Source organism: Oncorhynchus gorbuscha, linkage group LG17, assembly GCF_021184085.1.
Source record: "Oncorhynchus gorbuscha isolate QuinsamMale2020 ecotype Even-year linkage group LG17, OgorEven_v1.0, whole genome shotgun sequence".
Classification (NCBI taxonomy): Eukaryota; Metazoa; Chordata; class Actinopteri; order Salmoniformes; family Salmonidae; genus Oncorhynchus; species Oncorhynchus gorbuscha.
This window is the reverse complement of record NC_060189.1, coordinates 50,477,412-50,501,033: the sequence shown is the minus strand read 5'-3', so window position 1 is coordinate 50,501,033 and position 23,622 is coordinate 50,477,412. Positions and strand designations below refer to the sequence as shown.

Genomic DNA, 23,622 nt, shown 5'->3' with positions numbered 1-23,622 from the left:
TAATTGTGACTCTGGATAACGATGTTTGTTTCCAACATTAGGGCTGTTTTCCTAAAGAAGTTAAATCGCTTTGTGTTTTGTTTTCCTGCCTCATTACTAACGAGTATCGTAATACTTGTATCGTCCCGGGCAAAGCCACAAATTGCCTTGACATGCCATTTATCTAAAAACTATTATAAATGATAAATAACACTGACAAAATATTTTGAAAAGCATAATATAATCAGGGAAATAAAATCTGTACAGTGCATACGGTACATGACCTTGTGAAGGGCATATTGTTGGTAAAGTGATGCAAAGAGCTCTACGGTAGGCTACAGTATGCTTCACCTCTCCTGACCCCTCATGGTATGGGAGGTTGAGGTCAACATCCAGTCTGCCTGGCCCACTAATCCAGCTTCAGCCTCATTCATTCTGATTGATGATGTTTTTGTATCTCTGGGCTCTCAGCTCCTCCTCCTCGAAACGCTTCCTTATATGAACAATTGCCTCTCTGCCTACACAGTCCAAAGAAGAAGAAAGAAGAAGTCTTTCAAGACATAGTTATGAGCTCCAGGACAAGTGGCGATGTCTCTACTTTTCACATTTTCATCTTCTGTCAGCTAAATACATTTAATAATCATATACAATAGACACAGTAGCTAGATGTTCAAACATTCTTTTGCATTCGGAATGACCTTGAATGAAAATGAATAACCTATTCAATACACCTAAACTAAATGACAAACTTTACAAATGGACTCTTTTTAACCTTACCTACAGGGCCATCCAGCATTTCTCTGGTAATAGGGCTGCTGTTCAGAGGCTGCCTTGGACTCTCTTGCTGCCTGGCTCCACTATCACTACCATCAGTCACCACATGTGACCCTGCTAATATCCTGGTACTGGCGACGGGGCTCCTCTCTCTCAGCTGCAGCGAGATGCTACTGCTGAGCTCGATATACTCCTGGTGGAGCTGCCGCACCTCCAGCTGAAGCAGGTCTTTCTCCTTCTGCACCGTGAGCAGGCAGCTTTCCAACATGGCCTGCTCCTCCCTCAGCTGCTTGGCTCCGCCCTCTGCCTCCTCGCCCCTCTTGACGCTCTGTTTGAGGTTCTCTCGTAGTGTCTTGTTCTCCTCTTTGAGATGGGCCATGGCGCCCGACGTGGCCTTGCGCTCTTTCCCTACGCTGTCCAGGATGCGTTCGGCCGGGTGTTTGTTGCCCGACGAGGCCGGAGTGCTGCCGTCCCTTATTGTGCTCCCCTCAAGGGAGCTTCTCCTCCTGGCCCCCAGCCAATGGAGCTCGGGCCAGCTCATATCCAGCTCATTCGTGAGGTGGCTGACCTCCCTTGCCAGCGAGGCCATTCGGTCCTCCAGCTGCCCCTTCTCCTGGGTAAGCTGGGTGCAGAGATTGTTGGCCCTCTCTAGTTGAACCCACACCTTGTTGTCACTACCACCTTCGTTAGGCTCCTGAGCCAGGTGATCCCTGGATCTCTCCCCTGCCTGGCTCCCGGCCTCAAGGGCGTCGACGAGTCTGTGGTTCTCTTCAGCCTGCTGCTTGTTGAGCTTATCCAGGGTTTTATTCGAGGCTTTGAGGTCCTCATACTTTGGTAGGATCCTCTTGAGCTCGCGGACGCAATCTTTGCAGTAGTCCTCTGTCTTCTGCAGCTTCCTCTGCAAGTCCTGTTTCTCTTTCTCCAAGTAAACACACCTGTCTTCCAAGGACAGGCTCTCCATTTTGAGCATCTCTCTAGTCCTAGTCTCCTCGATCTTGGATGGTGTATCTTGCCTCTGACTTTCTGGGTATGTTTTGGCCATGTTGAAAGTGACAGGGTGTGTAATGAGTTTGGAGGTGGGACTGTGAGTGTGACCACCAGGCATTTTCTCTGAATTGTTGCCACTCGTTGAGCCTGAGACATTGTGATTGGTCGAAAATGGGCGGTCTTCTACCATGTTTTCTCTTATCTTCTTATTGAGGCTGAGGTTGTCCTCCTCCAGTGATACCAGAGCATTTTTCAGTCTGTCCACCGTATTCTCCAAATCGAATATTATCTCAGATTTGTAGTCTGCTCCGAGAGCTCGGTCTCCTGAGCCACTACATCTCGGGGAGCAGTCAGAGTCGAAAGGCCTCGGTGAATGCCTGTAGGATGCTCCATGCATCTCTGATTCATTTGTTTCTTTCATCAATGAAACATTGTTCAACTTTTCTGAAGATATCCCTGATTTGCTGTTACAGTTATGAAGAAGAGGCTGAGTTTTCTTCACGTGCTGTGAAACTGGTGTGGTCCACTCAACCTGAAACGAGTGCAAGGAATGAGTGAGAGCCGTGTTGATTTCATTTAACCATGAACCATATTTTCAATAATACAATATTCTTGTGGGTTTAACACAGATTTGTACATACAGATGAAGTCGGAAGTTTACATACACCTTCGCCAAATACATTTAAACTCAGTTTCACAATTTCTGACATTTAATCCTAGTAAAAAATTCCCTGTCTTAGGTCAGTTAGGATCACCACTTTATTTTAAGAATGTCAAAATAATAGTTGAGAATGATTTATTATAGCTGTATTTCTATCACCACATTCCCAGTGGGTCAGAAGTTTACATACACTCAATTAGTATTTGGTAGCATTGCCTTTAAATTGTTTAACTTGGGTCAAACGTTTCAGGTAGCCTTCCACAAGCTTCCCAAAATAAGTTGGGTGAAATTTGGCCCCTTCCTCCTGCCATTGCTGGTGTAACGGAGTCAGGTTTGTAGGCCTCCTTGCTTTTCAGTTCTGCCCACAAATGTTCTATAGGATTGAGGTCAGGGCTTTGTGATGGCCACTCCATTGTCCTTAAGCCATTTTGCCACAACTTTGGAAGTATGCTTGGGGTCATTGTCCATTTGGAAGACTAATTTGCGACCAAGCTTTATTAACTTCCTGACTGATGTCTTGAGATGTTGCTTCAATTTATCCACATAATTTTCCTGCCTCTTCATGATGCCATCTATTTTGTGAAGTGCACCAGTCCCTCCTGCAGCAAAGCACCCTCACAACATGATGCTGCCACCCCTGTGCTTCACGGTTGGGATGGTGTTCCCTCAGCTTGCAAGCCTGCCCCTTTTTCCTCCAAACATAACAATGGTTCTTATGGCCAAACAATTCTAGTTTTGTTTCATCAGACCAGAGGACATTTCTCCAAAAAGTACAATCTTTGTCCCCATGTGCAGTTGCAAACCGTAGTCTGTCCTTTTTATGGCAGTTTTGGGGCAGTGGCTCCTTCCTTGCTGAGCGGCCTTTTAGGTTATGTCGATATTGGACTCGTTTTACAATGGATATAGATTATGTTGTACACGTTTCCTCCAGCATCTTCCCAAGTTCCTTTGCTGTTGTTCTGGAATTGATTTGCACTTTTCGCACCAAAGTACGTTCATGTCTAGGAGACAGAACGTGTCTCCTTCCTGAACGGTATGACGGCTGCATGGTCCCATGGTGTTTATACTTGCGTACTATTGTTTGTACAGATGAACGCGGTACCTTCAGACGTTTGGAAATTGCTCCCAAGGATGAACCAGACTTGTGGAGGGCTACAATTTATTTTGGCTGATTTCTTTTGATTTTCCCATGATGTTAAGCAAAGAGGCACTGAGTTTGAAGGTAGGCCTTGAAATACATCCACAGGTACACCTCCAATTGACTCAAATTATGTCAATTAGCCTATCTGAAGCTTCTAAAGCCATGACATAATTTTCTGGAATTTTCCAAGTTGTTTAAAGGCATAGTCAACTTTGTGCATGTAAACTTCTGACCCACTGGAATCGTGATACAGTGAATTATAAGTGAAATAATCTGTCTGTAAACAATTGTTGGAAAATGTATTTGTGTCATGCACAAAGTAGATGTCCTAATCGACTTACCAAAACTATAGTTTGTTCACAAGAAATGTGTGGAGTGGTTGAAAAACAAGTTTTAATGACTCCAACCTAACTGTATGTAAACTTTTGACTTCAACTGTAACGTAAACTCACGTAAACTCGTACATCACCTTGGTCCGTACAATTGCCCTTATTTTTAGCGCCCCAAAAACGTAATACTTCCAGATCAACTGTAATGTCAGTACCACTGTCAAGCACAATTTCTCCCCTTTCCAACATAATCAATTACATTACCTAAATGCTGCCCGTTTCTGCATAATTCAAGCAGGCAATGAGCCCCGTCGGGTATTTTTTTAAATGGCGGGTAGGGAAGCGAAACTAATGTGTGATAGTGAGAGATGTTGTATGGGAAAATGTTTTTTTTTCACTCGATCTGTCCAACTTATCACCTTATTGCCTTTAAAATATAAATAAAACACTATAAAGACTTTATAATGTGTCATTTTATACCTATTTGAAGGTTTGTGTCAAATTTGAATCGGGTTTTTAGGGCGGTGCTAAAGTGATCTTAGAAGTAAACAGCGGCTTTGAGATTGATGATTGCATGCAATGACTAAAAAAATGACTAGGTATCCCCCCTTATCCCCGTCACTGTCCATTATTTGTTTTTAAAGGATGATAGAAGTGATACACCTGGTGGAGAGAGATTGTAAGACAGAAATAGTTGCTTTATGCTTGCTGTACGTTACGACATGACACATCAAGATGTAATGGAGGGTCCGTTTTTTCAACTTTTCTCAAATACTATAGAGCCATTACCATGTCTATCTAGGCTTGAATAGAAACCTAGTTCACACCCCCAATTTTGACTTCAACACAGTCGCTACAGTCCCATTAGTTATCTTTGTAGCCTTGTTTGAATGTTGCGGATGCGCACATTTGTACGGAATGGGGTGAGTTTTCGTTACATATTCAGCAGCCATTCTTTATTAGCCTACTCTCCAACAAGTAGGCCTCGCATAAGGAACACTTAAGTCTTTCATCATGAAAGCCTAGTCTATATTCTGTATAACAATCATCGAGCAATGTCCATTACATGAAAAATGCCTAGTTCAAATGCAGAACATGATATGTAGTCATTATTAACATTCAACCTCGTTTCCTTCTCTTGGAGACAGAGGGGCCTCAGGTGTGCAGGAGCTTCGTCTTCTCATGCTGATCTCTGGGGTGATAGCCGGTTTGCAGCACGTTTGGACCCTGAACCGAAATGTCCTGATATGACAGGAACCCAAAACATTAATGAGCAGGGCTTAAATGCCATTACATTTAGGATCGTTTAGATATTGTTCCATCTGGACCTCTCATTTCAAAATTCGAGGCTAGCAAAATGCTTGGGCTAAAAAGCCAGCGACCTACAAGGCGACTGTAGCTAGCTAAGGCAGCTAACTAAATAACTCGCTAGCTACTGTAGCTAGCCAAAGCCAGACGTTGCTGGCTAGCTAATTAGCTACGGTTACAGTAAAACATGGTCAAACGGTAAATCATTCATAACTTACCCTCTGCAGGAACTCAGTTTGCGTGTTCCTGCAGCTACATGACACGTTCAAAATGCGAATTCATAATCGTAGCTAATTCGTTTTAAGATTTGCTAAACTTCGTTCTTCCTAATAAATCAAAGTGTACGGTTACCGTGGTAACCGGAATTCCGATGTCCCTCAAATTTGAGCTAAACTCTGATTGGATGTAGTCATCAACAGTTCTTTCACACTTTAAAATTATTTTATTTTTTTACACACTTTTCAATTTTGGGAGGTTTGTGAGCCTTTTGAGACTGAGCCTTTTGCCACTTTAATTAACAAGTCATGTCGTATCTATAAATTTACTTAGTATCATCTTCAGAAATATCTGTATGCTTAATTAAATCTTATTCTATAGTAGGCCTATTATAGGCCTATTTACAACGTTTCATGGACAACTGGGCTGTTGTATCGTGTACCACCACTCACCCTTATGCCTTTTCCTATTACAACGGGATCAACTTACCTGTGATCTCACCCTGTCAAATGTCTATGATGTTTTGCCCCACTGAGAAAACATCTGGCATTATCTAGAAGAGGGACGTGACACTTGAGCCCACCTAAATGTTTGGAAACTGAAAAGTTACCTACAAAAGTCACACAAGATACAGTATTCAGAGAAAGAAACTGTATCAGGTATCTGATTCACTGGGCCGAAGGGCTGAGAGTATTTAGCTGGGGTCTTTTGGGTGCTAATTGGAGCCAGGCCCTGTTTTATAGGCCTCTCACAACTGGTGGAGGGATATAGGCCACATCACTGTCAACTTACCTCATAACAACTTTTTTGAAAGAACACGCAAAACAAAATGTCATTGACTGTTAATTGTGGCTTAATTTACACATCCAGGACCAACGTGTCTTTTCAGACTACTTCTTCATATCTTCACCCACACAGCTGTTGGGATGGCCACTGAAAACTCGGGGAAAGTATAGTCTCCTCGGGATAAAGGTTCAAATAATGTCGGCGAGCGACATGGATTAGGTTCCCTTCACTTCAGCAACATGACTCCTCACAATCTCATAATGATCCGCTCATGCACATAGTAGTTATATGACAAACTCAACTGTTAGAAGACATGTAAAAAAAAAATCTTTATCTCACTAGTTTTTGTCTAATCACAGTTGCCCGTCCTCGTGTTCATCCCTTTCAGTTGTCACCCAAACACTTGCTGACCTTACAACTCATTCACTGACACTCGCCGTCTGGCTGGACGCCAAATCCCAGGTCGTAAACAGACAATACCCTTTATGACTTGACGCCCTGTGAGGAATAACAGCTGACACGGGGAAGGTGACACATTCACACAGCTCCGTCGTCGTCATCCCCCTTGAGACTCTCAGTGCCCTCTGTGACACTGTGACGTGCCAGCACTTCATCTAGTGTGTCTGCCTATTATTCAGTCGGCCAGCCAGCTCAGGAAAGGGATGGAGAGAAAGACGAGGCATTTCCACAACATGGAGTCAAAACCCCCTTTATTTGAAGTAAGAGAATATTCACAAACAAATGCACTGTGAGGATTTGTGCAAAACAAAGCAAACAGACAATAGAACACAGGAGAACACAGATACAAACCGTTACAATCAATGGTGCCTCACTGGCAGACAGAATTTTTAGGATGGTGCGTGTATGTGAGGGTCCTATGCAGAGGGGAAAGCAGTGACAAGGTCATGGCCCTCCGGGGGTCTTGTTCGGGCTCGAGCGTGGGTCTCGCAGTACAGTTGGCCCTCCACGAAGAAGTAGCCCTTCTGTTTAAGGTTGACGTCACAGTCGGTGCACACGAAGCAGCTAGGGTGGCGGAACTTGTCTCTCGCTTTCACCACTGTGCCCCTATAGAAGAACAACAGAGGTAACAACATGAGTAGGCAGAAGTTACCGCTGACGCTGATCTTGGGTCAGTTTAGCATTTGCCCCACTAATGGTTAGGATTGGGGGAGGGGAAGCTGGAGCGGGGTTGCCAGATTACAAAAGTACATCAATGATTTGGGAGAGTGCTGCCTACCTCATCTAACCACTCAAAGTACACTGAGTATACCAAACATTATGAACACCTTCCTAATATTGAGTTGGTTAATTTTGTAAATGACTATTGTAGCTGGAAACGGCGGATTCTTTTATGGAATATCTACATAGGCGTACAGAGGCCCATTATCAGCAACCATCACTCCTGTGTTCCAATGGCACGTTGTGTTAGCTAATCCAAGTTTATCATTTTAAAAAGGCTAATTGATCATTAGAAAACCCTTTTGCAATTATGTTGCACAGCTGAAAAGTGTTGTCCTGATTAAAGAAGCAATAAAACTGGCCTCCTTTAGTCTAGTTGATTATCTGGAGCATCTGTTCGATTAAAGGTTCAAAATGGCCAGGAACAAAGGACTTTCTTCTGAAACTCGTCGGGTCTATTGTTGTTCTGAGAAACAAAAGGCTATTCCATGCAAGAAATTCCCGTTTCCAGCTACAATAGTCAATTGCAACATTAACATTGTCTACACTGTATTGCTGATCAATTTGATGTTATTTTAAATGGACAAAAAAAATGCTTTTCTTTCAAAAACAAGGACATTTCTAAGTGACCCCTAAGTGAAACTTTTGAACAGTAGTGTAGATTTCTACACTATGACGTTGGAATAATCCTGTCAAATTGGGAGAATTATGATAATGCTCTTTTAGTGTAAGAGCTATTTAAAAAGACTGCCTGAAATATCAGCCTGTTTTCGTGTGATGGAGTTTTTGCCTGGTGACATCACCAATAACAGAGTTCCAAACCTCTCTGCCAATAACAACTAGTTTTCCCCTCCCCACGCAAACCACTACCAGATAGTCCACAAAAATATTTTTCTTGAGAAATTGCTCTTTGTTTAGAGTTTATTTCGACTATTTTAATTGAAAACAATCAAAGTAAGGTATTTAATTGTTGCCCAGAATTTATTTGATAATGAGATTTTTTTAATTTAATGGCTACATTGGACCTTAAAGGGGCAACTAGTTTTTGGCAGAACTTTTTAGGTGTAACTCTTCTGGCTTGGGTACCAGTTTGTTTCCAAAAATCATTATACTCCTTGCCACTCCTTGTCTGACCAAACACGTCTTCGAAGTACTCACACAATGCCGTTTCCACACTTGTCACACAGGGGCAGCTTCTGCAGGTTTCCTGTAGGCGGCGGTGGCTTAGTCATGGGCGCTCTCACTGTCCTCGTCACCATGGGGCGAGTGCCTGGACAACACATGGGACACACACTATTGGTACCCTAATCCCTATATAGTGCTCTACTTCGAGCTGGTTAATACAGTACATAGAGAATAGGTTACCATTTGTGACACAGAACACAAGTCACAAGCAAATTATTAAAATGAGGAGCATACCGTAATTGAAGGATATTAAATCATTTTAATATTGAAATACAAAAAGGAGCAGAGCGTTAGCAACATATACTGTATATCGTCACAGATGTCACCATAGCACAGTATATTGATGATGTCACCATAGCACAGTATATTGATGATGTCACCATAGCACAATATATTGATGATGTCACCATAGCACAGTATATTGATGACACCATAGCACAGTACATTGATGATATCACCATAGCACAGTATATTGGGGGAAAAAGGGATACCTAGTCAGTTGTACAACTGAATGCCTTCGACTGAAATGTGTCTTCCCATTTAACCCATTTAACCTGTATATTGATGATGACGCCATAGCACAGTATATTGATGACACCATAGCACAGTATTTTGATGATATCACCATAGCACAGTATATTGATGATGACACCATAGCACAGTATATTGATGATATCACCATAGCACAGTATATTGATGATATCACCATAGCACAGTATGTGATGATGACACCGTAGCAGAGTATATTGATGATGACACCATAGCACAGTATATTGCCCCCTCCACCCCCCCCCCCAAACAACACAGTGGCGATCTGTCATTCAGGGTAGGTGGGGCAGAGTACCACCACCTGTTTTGAGACCCATATTTTTTACATAAATACACAAATAAATAAATACATACATACATACACATATACACAAATAAATTAAATGTTTTGGGCTTGCTTGTTTTGCATGTTATTTTGGCATTAATACGTCGCACATATCAGTTTACAAACAATGTAAAAAAAGAAGTAAAAAAAAGATATCATTGAGTTAATAAATACTTATTCAAACATGTTCTCTTTTTTTGTTTTCTTGAGTGAGGCAGCTCCAAAATGCAGATGTTTCAGCCTAGCTCAGTGCTTTCTGCGGTGGTGGTGCGAGCCAGCAGAAAATAGGAGCATTGTGCCGTGATTGGCTCAGTGTTCTGTCACTCATGGGGACACTACGTCATCACCAAGTTTAAGTCCTTAGTAAGCATAGACATCCAAAATGTCAACCCTTTGGGTCCTGCCATAGAGTTATATTACAAGTACCCTTCCAAGAAGGCTCAAGGTCATTGGCCACAGATAAATTACATCTACAGTAGCTTTGATTGGACTGATCATGTCAACATTTTAGTTTCAAAGTTAGCTAGCAGTCATCATCATGAATCAAGTCGGCAATCTACTGACAAATCATTTTAAATCCTTGTCATATGAAGAGAAAAAATGAAGAGAAATTAGATTAAACCTATTGGTGCTCATCGGCCATTGGACATAAAGATTACACAACAAGTTGGAAATCGCAAATTCAACAAGGATTGTAAGGATTCAGTGGCTAACTGCGAGCATTGCAAAGCAACCACTAGCCTGCTATATTACCCCCCCCCCCCAGAGTTCCCACCATAAATGAGAATGCCAGACTTTGGTGACAAAATTTGCCCTTACAAGACCACTGCGCCGCGCCACCTTCAGATGGTGAGTCCAAAAATGTATTGTATGCTGCTGCATAAATGATGTAATATGCCAGAGAGATATTTATACTGTAGCTAAAAATGTAATACTAAGTAAGTTGTTAGCAGCCCATGTGCCTCGCCCTAATAATTTGGTCCATTTTCACCAACGCGGTATTGTAAACACATCGTTCGTGGCCGGTGTGTTTTTCAAACTTTTTTTGTACAGCACACACAACATTCTATAATAGGGAAAGGGCGATACCTAGTCAGTTGTACAACTGAATGCATTCAACTGAAATGTGTCTTCTGCATTTAACCCAACCCCTCTGAATCAGAGAGATGCAGGGGGCTGCCATAATCGACATCCAAGTCTTCAGAGCCCAGGGAACAGAGTGGGTTAACTGCCTTGCTCAGGGGCAGAACAACAGATTTTTACATCGTCAGCGCTGGGATTCAATCCAGTAACCTTTTGGTTACTGGCCAATGCTCTAGCCACTAGGCTACTTGCCGCCCCTAGAATTGTGTTATTTGATGTGTCAAATTAAAAGCTTATTTAACATGCCAAATAGTGTTATGACGTGTATCTTTTTTGACACGCAAAGACCCAAACAGCGTTCAATGTTCCTCACCCGAATAATTTGGTCAGTAATTTGGTCTATTTTCCACTTAATTTCGCCTACTGTTCTCACTTGGTGGTGCACATAACCTGTAGCCTATAACCTGTTTTAGAGAAATGTAATCATTGAATATTGTAAGAGTTTTCATTGTCTGTTTATATGCCCCTTTTATTTATCCTATGGTTCTGACTTGGTGTACAGGGAGAACACTAAGAACGGCCCATGTTCTGAATTCTGTCGCTGTACATTTCAAAAGTGCTGAACAAATAGTTATATTGACTACGTCCTCCGTCGTTCGCTCATTAATGTCTTAATCAAAACTACAAATGGCCTCTTATCCGCTTGTCGTCCCCGTATGTCATAGTTTGTACATCTCAATTAGAAACCACATTTGTTTAAGCAAGTCAACCATATCAGCTGTTTTTTTAAAGGCGGTAAATGAGGCTGAATAAACTGTTTCGCTGCCAGACAAGGCTCCAGTGATAGCCAGGTGTAGCGGTGGTAAGGTGTTGGGACTGATGTACTGTATGTAGGCCCTAACAGTTTGGGGGCACCGTTTGTCACCGTTATAGTGCAACTAATGTCTTGTTTAGTGTTGTGTAGTGGCTTTGCTGGCATGCAGCCCACATTTAATTTTGTTTGCTCCACCAAGATTTACATGCTAAAATCACCACTGGCAATTACAACAGATTCAGTTATTGTGTAATGTCTTTGTAGAATCTCTTCTCAGAAACACACTGTGTTTGACTAATGTGTAACTAATACATGCTGCTATTTTGGCCTATAGGGGAAAAAATTGCCTAAAAAGTGAAAAAGATGAAACCATTTATGAACTATATTTACATGGCTGTTCTGACATTGAGCTATTCTGCTGTAGTCATATGAGTGACAAGTAAGAAATTAGATGCAGATAGAGAAAAGTCCACAGTTTTATTCAGTACTGATTCACATGTGAGAATTCTTAAAAAGGGGCAATCTGCAGATGCTACATCCATAGCCACGTGAGGTAGAGGTGCTGAGCGTTCTGCAGCACCCCCTGAAAAGTCTGAATTTAAAATCTTTGTAGATGTAAACATTTTCCAGCACTATAAAACAGGAGCAGCTATTGTTTCAATAGCTGATTTAAACTTCCATAACCTATTCAGTATTTCCATGTCTGGATGAGAAGCGTGCCCAAAGTAAACTGCCTGTTACTCAGGCCCAGAAGCTAGGATATGCATATAATTGGTAGATTTGGATAGAAACTCTGAGGAAAATCCATCCAGGAAGTGGGATTTTTTTGATGTGGGTAGTTTTCAATTGAATGACTATAGAGTATCTAATGGGTTAGGACTCAGATTGCAGTTCCTATGGCTTCCACTAGATGTAAACAGTCTTTAGACATTACCGGTACTATTAGGATGTATTCGTCTGCATGTTTTGAAAGCCTTTGAGCCAGTGGATTACTGAACAAAACGCTCCAACAAAAGAGTTTTTTGGGATTTAAAGAGGGACTTTATCGAACAAAACAAATCAAAATCAAATTTATTTATTTTTTCAAATCAAATTTATTTATATAGCCCTTCGTACATCAGCTGATATCTCAAAGTGCTGTACAGAAACCCAGCCTAAAACCCCAAACAGCAAGCAATGCAGGTGTAGAAGCACGTTGGCCAGGAAAAACTCCCTAGAAAGGCCAAAACCTAGGAAGAAACCTAGAGAGGAACCAGGCTATGTGGGGTGGCCAGTCCTCTTCTGGCTGTGCCGGGTGGAGATTATAACAGAACATGGCCAAGATGTTCAAATGTTCATAAATGACCAGCATGGTCGAATAATAACAAGGCAGAACAGTTGAAACTAGAGCAGCAGCACAGTCAGGTGGACCGGGGACAGCAAGGAGTCATCATGTCAGGTAGTCCTGTTATTGTGTAGCTGGGACTCTTGTGACTGCAACCATATGAAGATCTTCAAAGGTAAGTGATTCATTTTATCGCTATTTCTGACTTTTGTAATTCCTTTACTTAGTTGTAAAATGTTTGTATGCTTTTGTAAGCGAGGCACTGTCCTCAAATAATCTCATGGTATGTTTTCGCCGTAAAGCCTTTTTGAAATCTGACAAAGCGTCTGGATTAACAAGAAGTTAATCTTTAAACAGATGTATAACACTTGTGTTTATTATGACTATTTCTGTATTTTGAATTTGGCGCTCTGCAATTTCACCGGATGTTGTCGAGGTGGGTCGCTAGTGGACAGCCTGCGCCAGTTAAAAATTTTTTAAAGGCGGTAAATGAGGCTGAATAAACTGTCTCCAAATGTGTTGGGACTGATGTACATTATCACCGTTATAGTGCAACTAATGTCTTGTTTAGTGTTAGTGTGTTTCAGTCTCCAAATGTGCATTATATAAAACTAGATTAAAACCACATTAAACTATACATATATTCCAGTGGTGGCTGGTGGGTGGATAAAACGGGCTCATTCCATTCTGGAAATTACGATGAGCCCGACCTCCTATATCTCAGCCCACCATCCTCCTCCTCTGTGTTCAAATCAAGAGCTAATGGAAAATGTCTCAACCAAAAAACTTATTGTAGAGCTCACGGACAATACAACATCTCTTATCTTTTGCCATGTGTTCACAGGCACAACAGATAGTTTTGAATGAACTCTTCATAGCGTTTCACCAGGTGGGGCGTGGCCTTGAGGTACCGCCTCCACATGAAGTAACTCATGTACGCATCAACGTTCTTGTCCAAATGGAGGAGGAAGTCCGCCAGTGCCTTTGCATCCGGGAAGTCAATGATATGAATAAAGGAATCCACAGGAAGAAAGTCTTCGTAGTTCTGTCTAGATGGGCCCAATACTATTGGTACAGTTCCTGCCACGAGTGGTCCATTCACCTTTCCCGTGATGTAGTCTCTGTAGATCGAATTCTCGGACGAGAGGTAGAACTTGCAGCTGGCGATGGTCGAGTAATACTCTGTGCTTTTCAAACGACGGCCCGAAAAAGCAGTGCCGAAATGGGTTACTGCTCCTGATAATATTTTTCTCTGACTGACATCCCTGTGTAAAGGTTATTACTGCTCACAATCCAGCAGGCTAATTTATCTTTCTTGGGCAGCACCAAATCTGTCTCAGTCTTCATGGTTGTTAATTCATTTTTTCGCACTACCCGGAACCCAAACCGGCTGCGCGCGTGCGCCATCGTGCATAAATGTATTTTGTCCCCCCCCCCACACCAAACACGATCACGACACCCAGGTTAAAATATCAAAACAAACTGAACGTATTAATTAATCCACATATAAAACGGTCAACCGAATCGTTTCTAGTCATCTCTCCTCCTTTCAGGCTTTTTCTTCTCTTGACTTTATATTGCGATTGGCAACTTTCAGAAATTAGGTGCATTACCACCACCGACCTATTTTGTCTTTCAGTCACCCACGTGGGTATAACCAATAAGGAGATGGCACGTGGGTACCTGCTTCTACAAACCAATGAGGAGATGGGAGAGGCAGGAATGGCAGTTGATCTGCGTCAGAAATAGAACTGACTTCTATGCTAGCCCTTGGCAACGCAGACGCACATTGGCGTGCGTGAGCAGTGTGGGGTGCAATAACTGAATAATATTGACTTCTAAATTGATTTTGGAACGCGACACGCATGCGAATGGTGTAGTCAGCCTGTTAGGTTGAAGAGGTTTTCCAGACCTGATGTTTTTTGTTTTTGTTGGTAATTTCATGTGATACCAGATCCATTTATGAAAACCTGGACGAGGAGACCAGGGCAAGTCAGTCTGATGCTTTTGTGAAAGAAAATGACAGCGTCCGCTTCGTCGTAAAGGGATCTGTCGTCTGTCAGGACGCAGCTATTGATGTTGAACAGGGTCCACACCAATTGGCCAGAGCCACACCAAGGCTTTTCAGTTGTTGTTGTTGTTTTTTTTTTTTAAATAGAGAACTATTTTCAGTTCCAAGGATGGAGATTCTGCTAATCTGGATGGACAGACAATAGATGGTGGTTCCAAGTAAATTACACATAATATCACTGAGCTCAAAAGCACTAGAGCAGCGATCAAAGTTTTGTTGGAAGCTGCTGTTCTTGTTTTTGGATGACATTTTTGCCCTGTAAAAAGGAAGAATTGTTTTTAAATTATGATTGATAACCTAAATTATGTTAAATCTTTATTTCATACCATAGATACACATTACATTTCATTCACAGATAAGTTCAGGGATAGCCTTGCAGCTGTCCATACAGGTTATTTGATTTGTTACAGTACAAGCACACACAACCACAGTCATGAATAAGAAGCTGTCGACTTGTCAGTCAGTGCCATGTAAATCGGTATCGTTGATGTAAGTCATTACCGTATCTTAAAACACTATAGGTTGTTCAGAGCAGGTTGCCTCAAGCAACTCAATTCAACATTCAAGTCTATGTTTACATTGGTCTTTTACAATGGTGGACTTTAAAACGGATCACAATGTGAGTTTGTGTGGTTAAAAATTAGGTTTGAGAGAGAAAATAAAACATTGCTTACCACTGAAGATTGGTTTAGAGTTGGAAATCCACACGCATAGTTGACAAAATCAGACACTAAAGAGGAAGTAAAAATAGACAACACTAGTCTGTCACAGGTCCGACTGGACAAATAAGTTTTGCGTAAGCAAATCTGAGGACTGAGAATTCCTGCCTAAAGATTTTTTTTTTGTGACAAAGCATCCGACTGGGTATATAATATATACTGAACAAACATATAAACGCAACATACAACAATTTCATTGATTTGATTGAGTTACAGTTCATATGAGGAAATCAGTCAATTTAAATAAATAAATTAGGACCTAATCTATAGATTTCACATGACTGGGAATATAGATTTGCATCTGTTGGTCAGACTCCTTACAAAAAATGAGCCTCACAATGGGCTTCAGAATCTTGTCACAGTATTTGTGCATTCAAATTGCCATCAATAAAATGCAAATGTGCTCGTTGTCCATAGTTTATGCCTGCCCATTCCATAACCCCGCCATCACCATCAGCAAACCGCTCGCCCACATAACGCCGTACATGTGGTCTGCGGTTGTGAGGCCGATTGGACATTCTGCCAAATTCTCCAAAACAACTTGAGGGGGCTTATGGTAGAGAAATGAACATTCAATTCTCTGGCAACAGCTCTGGTGGACAAGTCGGCATGCCAATTGCACTCTACCTCAAAACTTGAGACATCTGTGGCATTGTGTTGTATGACAAAACTGCACATTTTAGAGTGGCCTTTTATTGTCCCCAGCACAAGGTGCATCTGTGTAATGATCATGCTATTTAAATCAGCTTCTTTATATGCCACATTTTTGTTCATAGGCCTTATCTAGCACATCAGTACCACCCAAAGTGACAGTGTTAGCCTGCTGAACCAAAGCCTAGACATGTAATCTGTTCACTACTAATTCATTTGTATATAGAGTTCACTCCTTGTGTACGCACTTTTCAAGATCAGAACAATGTAAATTCTGAATTATCTCCCTGTACTTTGTCTTATAAAATGAATGCCCAACAAAATACTGATTTCAAGTGATATCTTCATTTTGATTGTGGCTCTTTCCAATAGTTTTTGGGGTCAAAATATATGCGATGTTGATAGCTAGAGGTGTTAATTAAACTATAGGTCTTGAAGTGAGTGAGCGGTAGAGAGCTCACCCACACTGACGACGACTTGAACACCAACAGGTTTGTCCTTGATGTGTCTCATTGAGAAAGAATACATTATTATATGCAACCGTGAAGCTCTTCTTGAGTGCGGGACTGCAGCATTATAGCCTGGAATCCACACTGAATGATGATATCATTTCCCACCCATATCATAATGAAAGGGAAGTTACTTAGTGCAGAACTGACCGTCGCTGTCGACAAAATCCTGCAGGGCCTTGAAGGAACCTGATTGCCGGGGCTCCTGGGGCTCCTCCTGGTCTTTCAGGAGCATGCGGTACACATCAGACTCCTCGATGGAGGTCAGCGTCTTGCTACTGCAGAGAGGGAAACACACACACACAGATGAGCAAAAATATACACACACAGAGGTGAGCATTAACAGATGCAGCACACACAAACACACACAAAAATATCTCACATTTTGTGGAGATGGAGAAAGAAATGGGAAAGGGGGATACCTAGTCAGTTGTACAACTGGATGCGTTCAACTGAAGTGTCTTTCATATTTAACCCAAACCCCTCTGAATCAGAGATGTGCCAGGGGCTGCTTTAAGTCGACGTCGGCTGCACCTGTTCCAGCCGAGATCTGCGGCTACCATGGAAAGCACTGCCCCAGCAGACACCAGTGTAGTCATAACAACACTATCCTCCATATCAGATTTAACATCAGAGTCGTATTGAGGCCTGGGGGTCCAGAACTCCCCAGCTCCAGGTTTAGTGACGGGCTGCAAGTCATAGGGGGAAATGATGCCTGCCAGCTGGGGCACTCTCACTCCAGGGCCCTGAGGCTTTTGGTTATCATAGGCTGCATCAGGTCAAAAGGAGGCCCACCAGACATTACAGAGAACAGACCTGGGGTCAAATACTATTTGAAATAATTTCAAAATACTGTTTTTAGTGCTTTATTGAGCTTTCCTGGTTTAATGGACCAATAAAATAGTCCCACAATGGCAAACCCCACCCATGTGGTACTCCAGGCAGGCTAGAAGTATTTGCGCTCAACATACTTGAAAGATTTCAAATAGTATTTGAACTCAGGTCTGACAGAGACACACATAACACAGGCATCAGCAGACGTCCATAAAAGGAAGTGAAGAGAGGAAGAATGGATGGGAGGAGAACGGAGAGAATGGAGAGAGGAGGTTAGAGATGACATGGGGTGAAGAAGCATGAGGGTGCAGACACCTTTCGTATACACAGCTCTTTTTATAGCCACCACCCATAGTCAGAACACCAAGTCATCGAACCAGAATTTGCTGAAAGAGATCTACAGGCCAATAATAAGACACATGGATTGAATTCGCTATATATGTATATATACACTGAGTGTACCAGACATTAGGAACACCTTCCTTATATTGAGTTGCACCCCCTTTTTGCCCTCAGAACAGCCTCAATTCATCAGGCATGGACTCTATAAGGTGTCGAAAGCGTTACACAGGGATGCTGGCCCATGTTGACTCCAATGCTTCCCACAGTTGTGTCAAGTTGGCTGGATGTCCTTTGGGTGGTGGGACCATTCTTTTCTATATGCACTACCATTCAAAAGTGTGGGGTCATGTAGAAATGTCCTTGTTCTTGAAAGAAAAGCACATATTTTGTCCATTAAAATGACATCAAATTGATCAGAATACAGTGGAGACATTGTTAATGTTGCAAATGACTATTGTAGCTGGAAACGGCTGATTTTTTAATGGAACATCTACATACAGTTGAAGTCGGAAGTTCACATACACTTAGGTTGGAGTCATTAAAACTTGTTTTTCAACCACTCCACAGATTTCCTGTTAACAAACTATAGTTTTGGCAAGTCGGTTAGGACATCTGCTTTGTGCATGACAAGTAATTTTTCCAACAATTGTTTACAGACAGATTTCTTCACATATAATTCACTGTATCACAATTCCAGTGGGTCAGAAGTTTACATACACTAAGTTGACTGTGCCTTTAAGGATTGGTTGCAAATGGTTCTTCCAAATGGACAATGACCCCAAGCATACTTAGAAAGTTGTGGAAAATGGCACAAGGACAAGAAAGTCAAGATATTGGAGTGGCCATCACATAGCCCGGACCTCAATACTATAGAACATTTGTGGGCAGAACTGATCAAGCGTGTGCGGGCAAGGAGGCTGTCAGGAGGAATGGGCCAAAATTCATCCAACTTATTGTTGGAAGGCTACCCAAAATGTTTGACCCAAGTAAAGCAATTTAAAAGGCAATGCTACTACCAAATACTAATTGAGTGTATGTAAACTTCTGACCAACTGGGAATGTGATGAAAGAAATAAAAGCTGAAATAAATCTTTCTCACAACTATTATTCTGACATTTCACAATCTTAAAATAAAGTGATGATCCTAACTGACCTAAGACAGGGAATTTTTACTAGGATTAAATGTCATGAATTGTGAAAAACTGAGTTTAAATGTATTTGGCTAAAAGGCCCATTATCAGCAACCATCACTAATCACTACTGTGTTTCAATGGCACGTTGTGTTAGCCAATCCAAGTTTAGCATTTTAAAAGGCTAATTGATCATTAGAATTTTGTTTGCACAGCTGAAAACACTGATTAAAGAAACAATAAAACTGGCCTTCTTTAGACGAGTTGAGTATCTGGAGCATCAGCATTTGTGGGTTCGATTACAAGCTCAAAATGGCCAGAACCTAAGAACTTTCTTCTGAAACTCGTCAGTCTTTTCTTGTTCTGAGGAATGAAGGCTATTCCATGTGAGAAATTGCCAAGAAATTGAAGATCTCGTACAACGCTGTGTATTACTCCTTTCACAGAACAGCGCAATCTGGCTCTAACCAGAAAATATAGAGAAGTAGGTAGTATATATATATTATTTTTAATGGATGATGCAATGGAAGCTATCAATCAATCAATCAATCAATATATATATATATATATATATGAATAAATAAATAAGTGGAGGCTCCTCAGGAGGAAGGGGAGGACCATCCTCCTCAGTAAAATGTCGTAAATATAAAAATAGTATAACATTAAAAAAAGATTAAACGAAACAAATTATATTCATATATCACCAAATAATTGGTTAAAATATACTGTTTTGCGATGAAGGTCTACAGTAACTTCAACAGCACTGTCTGTGCTTGCACCATGGTGTAGCCGGAGGAAAGATAGCGTCCATCCTCCTCTGGCTACATTAACTTCAATACAAGATATAGGAGGCTCGTAGGCCTCACTCCCTTCCATAGACATACATGGTAAGTATGACCACTTCTGGAGGATGTCCTCCAACCAATCAAAGCTTTTGCAGTATGAACTGACATCGTGTCCATCCGATCATAGATGTAGGATCAGACAATGAACCTAGTTTGTTGTATTGGGATTGTGCCACAGAGCATTATGGGGGTTCTATGTGTTGAGAAGCTTGGTGACATTGTTGGATAGAGATTAAGAGTGAAGAGTGAAGAGTGATAGTTGAGCATTTTTGGGACATTATCCAATTCAGTTTTTTCAAAATGCAGGAGATGGAGGAGGTATATTATACATTGTTTTATACATTGAACTTTATTGTTGTGTCCAGTTAGTGCAATGTATTTAAATTTGCCTTGCTAGCTAGCTACCAGCGCGAGTGTGCAGTTTTCTCCGCCAGAATGGTAGAAGGGCCAACGCTGCCGAAAATGTTGGACTTTTTGTTGAAGAACCCCTTTCATTCTCTGGGGTACACGGAAAAGGTGCGAATTAAAAGCGAGGGTCGACCTCTGCCTGAGATCAGTTTCATGGAGAAGGATGAAAATGTGAGAGCGTTCAATACCAACTGGCATCAAATGTAAAGCTGGTTAACAGGGAGCCTATTATCAATCTGCCTGTAAATGCACCTTAAGGTTCTTTACATGCTGAACATCTTTTCTGAGATTTGGAAAACAACTCCGAATGATTTGATAGCTTCCATTGCATCATCCATTAAAAGTTAGATTAAAAGAGAAAGGTTGGCGTAGCACGTTTCTTCTCGTGCGCTCAAGTAGGCGTTGCACTTTCATCCGGTATTTTTTTTTTTAGCAAAGATGATAACACATAATCACTCCGGACAGACACTAGCAAAAACTCTGACATAAATGTCTCTGCATCCCAGGCTACGCCTAAACATTAGAAACCTGACATGCTGTATGGTATCTGCTGTATGGGTTGAAAACAATACTTGTTCTGTCTGATCAACTGCAGGCTACTAATTAGAGCAGCTGCATACAGTCTATGAGCCCTGTCCATCTGGTCAAGGTAAACTAATTGGTAGCGTTATGTATTTATAGTCCATTTGTGTGTCAGGAGAAATTGTGAAAGTGACAACATGTTGGTTATATTCAAAATTGGTCTGACTAGGTTGCCTATATGTTTTGAATCCACAATTATTCACTGGAATGAATCAATCAACATAATGGCAGATGTGAGTCATTTATTTTATTTTTATAAGGCCTACAGTTGCATAGGCCTGCATGATGCAAACATGCATAAAGCTCAGCCCCGTGATTTATATAGTCTATCAGTTGTCGTCTGTGTCTGGGTAGAGGAAATCCCCCTCCTAATCTAGTCTAAATACAGAGTTTTATTTTTAAAACCATGTGACTTGATTAAGAAAAACTGCTCCCATCATAGCCCATACAACTGATTATTAATTGCCATACCTTATAAGGTCCAGAGTTTTCCTAGTTATGTTAACATATAAGGAAAAACTCCAGGCCCAATGGGGTAAAAATTGCTCCACTGCTCTATGGTGCCACCATTCTGCTTGAAGCTGTCAGTTATCGTCAGGTATGTGGATGATCAGGGCTTTATTCAGGAACGTTTCTTGGGTTACATGATGTCTCATGTGCCCGTTCATCCACTGGCACATTGAACGTTTCCCTTCCAAACACTGAGTACCCCTATCAACTTCCTCTCATTACAGTATGTAGAGTCAATCACATACACGATCAATTAACACATCAAAGATCTTACTCCTTGCTTGGGCTAACTCATTTTTAGCTCTTTTGTCTAACTGTGTAGTGTCTTGTGTTGTTTTTTTTTTTTGTCTTCTCAGTAATATCGTGTCCTCCTGCACTGGTCAAGCCTCTGAACACCTCAACTCATGGTTCATACCCTCATTCAATCACTGCTGTGGTCCCCTTTCCAACACTGTAAGTAGCCTTCTCATCCCTCATAATATTGTACTATAAATGTCTGTAGGTTAAAATAATTAGTCTCTGATGATTTTTTAAACACACTTTGTGGTCTCTGTGTGTTCCGTGCCTATACTGGAGGTCCCCCGTCCTCCTCAATTTTCCAAGTCACCAGCCTCCACTGAAATACGGTGTATAAATATATTTTTTACATTGTATGTTTTATATTTTTTACATTGTATGTTTTATATTCAATATACTTGCAGTGAATCAGCTCAACATCTCCTCCTCATTCAGTCATCTAACAGACTCCCATCCAGAGCGACCCACAGAAGGAACCAGCGCAAACGCCCTGCTCAAGGGCACGTTGACAGATTTCCCACAAGGTCAAAAACGGGGACCAGAACCAGCGACCTATCAGCCACCGGCCAAGCTCCCAATCGCAAGTCCACCAGCCCTCCAAGATACCCCCCCCAGTTCCCCAAGAGCTGCCCCTCAACCATCCGAGACACACCCCCCTCAAGAAAAATGTAATTATTACCCCCACCAATGTTCGTGCGGAAAAAAACAACACAAAAAACAGAAGACATCATGGACAACAAGTACATATATGGCACTATTTACCTGTGTCTGTGTATGTGCACGTGTGTGTATTTGAATGAGAGTGTCATCAGCCTCAGGCAAACATGCATTAGCTGTAAGAACACTGCCCCTCTGGGTCACTCAAACTGACTTTTTGTTTTGTTTGGACTTTATTGTTTGACTTTTATATTTGACGGTCATTATATCCCCCACCCAGCAACTCCACTCCTACTGGTCTCCAATTCCACATCCCAACCCTCAGCTTATCCCACGTATCTCTGCTCGCCACCCTCTTCGGATTTCTACACACCATTATATCTTTCAACTATGCTGTGATATTTAACATACAATTTGAAATCTATCTATTCGAATAGAATCCACAGATTGTGAGTTGAAGATAAATACTGTTACTGAGATATTAGTATATCAGTAATTGACTGACCCGGTCTCCCAACAATACCATTTCTAGGGATTAAAAAAAATCAATGTTACACACTTTCAGCCATTCCTGAGCCTGAGACCAGAAACACGCAAAAACAATACCAAAACAAATGGTCTATTGATTCTGTATCCTCACAACAAAATCTGCAGAGCTACGATGATTGTATGTCCCAAATATTCAACATTTTGTTGGTAGCAAGAATTCGGTACAATAATGTTAGCTGAAAAGCACAAAGTCTTGTATCTAGCTTCGTATTATATATCAACTCATACCATAGAATCCATACATCAAAAATATCTTCCAACTTTTTTCCAATCTGTATGGCTCAGCTATCAACATCCTGGTCTTCAAATGAAACTGGTAACTTTCCTATTTATGCTGTTTTTATTCCTCTGCCAGTTTTGATCCTTTATATTGGGAAGACAGACCAGTTCCCTACCTCCTCCCGCTGCCACCTGCCTCCTCCATTTTGGGGGTAATGCTGTAATCATTTGGTTGTAATCTTGGATTGAGCAGACCTTCCCATATAATTATGATAACTCTACCATTCCAATTTACAATATCATTTAAAAACAAAATCCCCTTTTCAAACATTTTTTTCCATAAATACTGGTATTTAATCAACCAGTACATCTGAGTTCAGCCATAATATTTTTGTTCTATCTTTTCAGAGGGATGAAATTTAAATTGTAGCCAGCTTTGCAATGCTTGTTTGGGGGATTTTTTCTCTTCTTCAATTAATCGAAAATGAGACAAGGCAATCTGCACAAAGGCAAAAATTTCATTTTTAAACAATGGATGAGCTTTTCTTAGTAATATACTTGAGAACCATTTCGGGTTAAAGTTATACTTTTGGATAAGTAAAGCTTTTAGAGAGAGGTTTAGTGCTTTTATATTTAATCATCTCAGCCCTGCATGTTCA

General features: G+C 41.3%; 2 protein-coding genes and 1 pseudogene across 2 annotated transcripts in view; all 3 read right to left on the bottom strand.

The window, feature by feature from the left end:
- Positions 1-203: 203 nt before the first annotated feature.
- On the bottom strand, positions 204-5,543 carry LOC124001091 (coiled-coil domain-containing protein 110-like). The gene is made up of 4 exons (XM_046307633.1): positions 5,398-5,543; positions 4,996-5,113; positions 757-2,272; positions 204-497 (listed from the first exon to the last, which is right to left on the bottom strand). Exons 2-4 carry the CDS (start codon positions 5,053-5,055, stop codon positions 406-408), a joined length of 1,668 nt encoding a protein of 555 aa, XP_046163589.1. The 5' UTR covers positions 5,056-5,113; positions 5,398-5,543; the 3' UTR covers positions 204-405.
- A 1,331-nt stretch (positions 5,544-6,874) lies between these two features.
- Positions 6,875-23,622, bottom strand: part of LOC124001478 (PDZ and LIM domain protein 3-like) — a 32,859-nt gene continuing 16,111 nt past the window's right edge. Inside the window, exons 6-8 of the mRNA XM_046308282.1 lie at positions 16,741-16,868; positions 8,519-8,630; positions 6,875-7,246 (exon numbers count right to left, since the gene is read on the bottom strand). Coding sequence (XP_046164238.1) covers positions 7,057-7,246; positions 8,519-8,630; positions 16,741-16,868 — 430 coding nt within the window. The 3' untranslated portion in view covers positions 6,875-7,056. The remainder of the gene's footprint in view (positions 7,247-8,518; positions 8,631-16,740; positions 16,869-23,622) is intronic.
- On the bottom strand, positions 13,230-14,250 carry LOC124001479 (annotated as a pseudogene).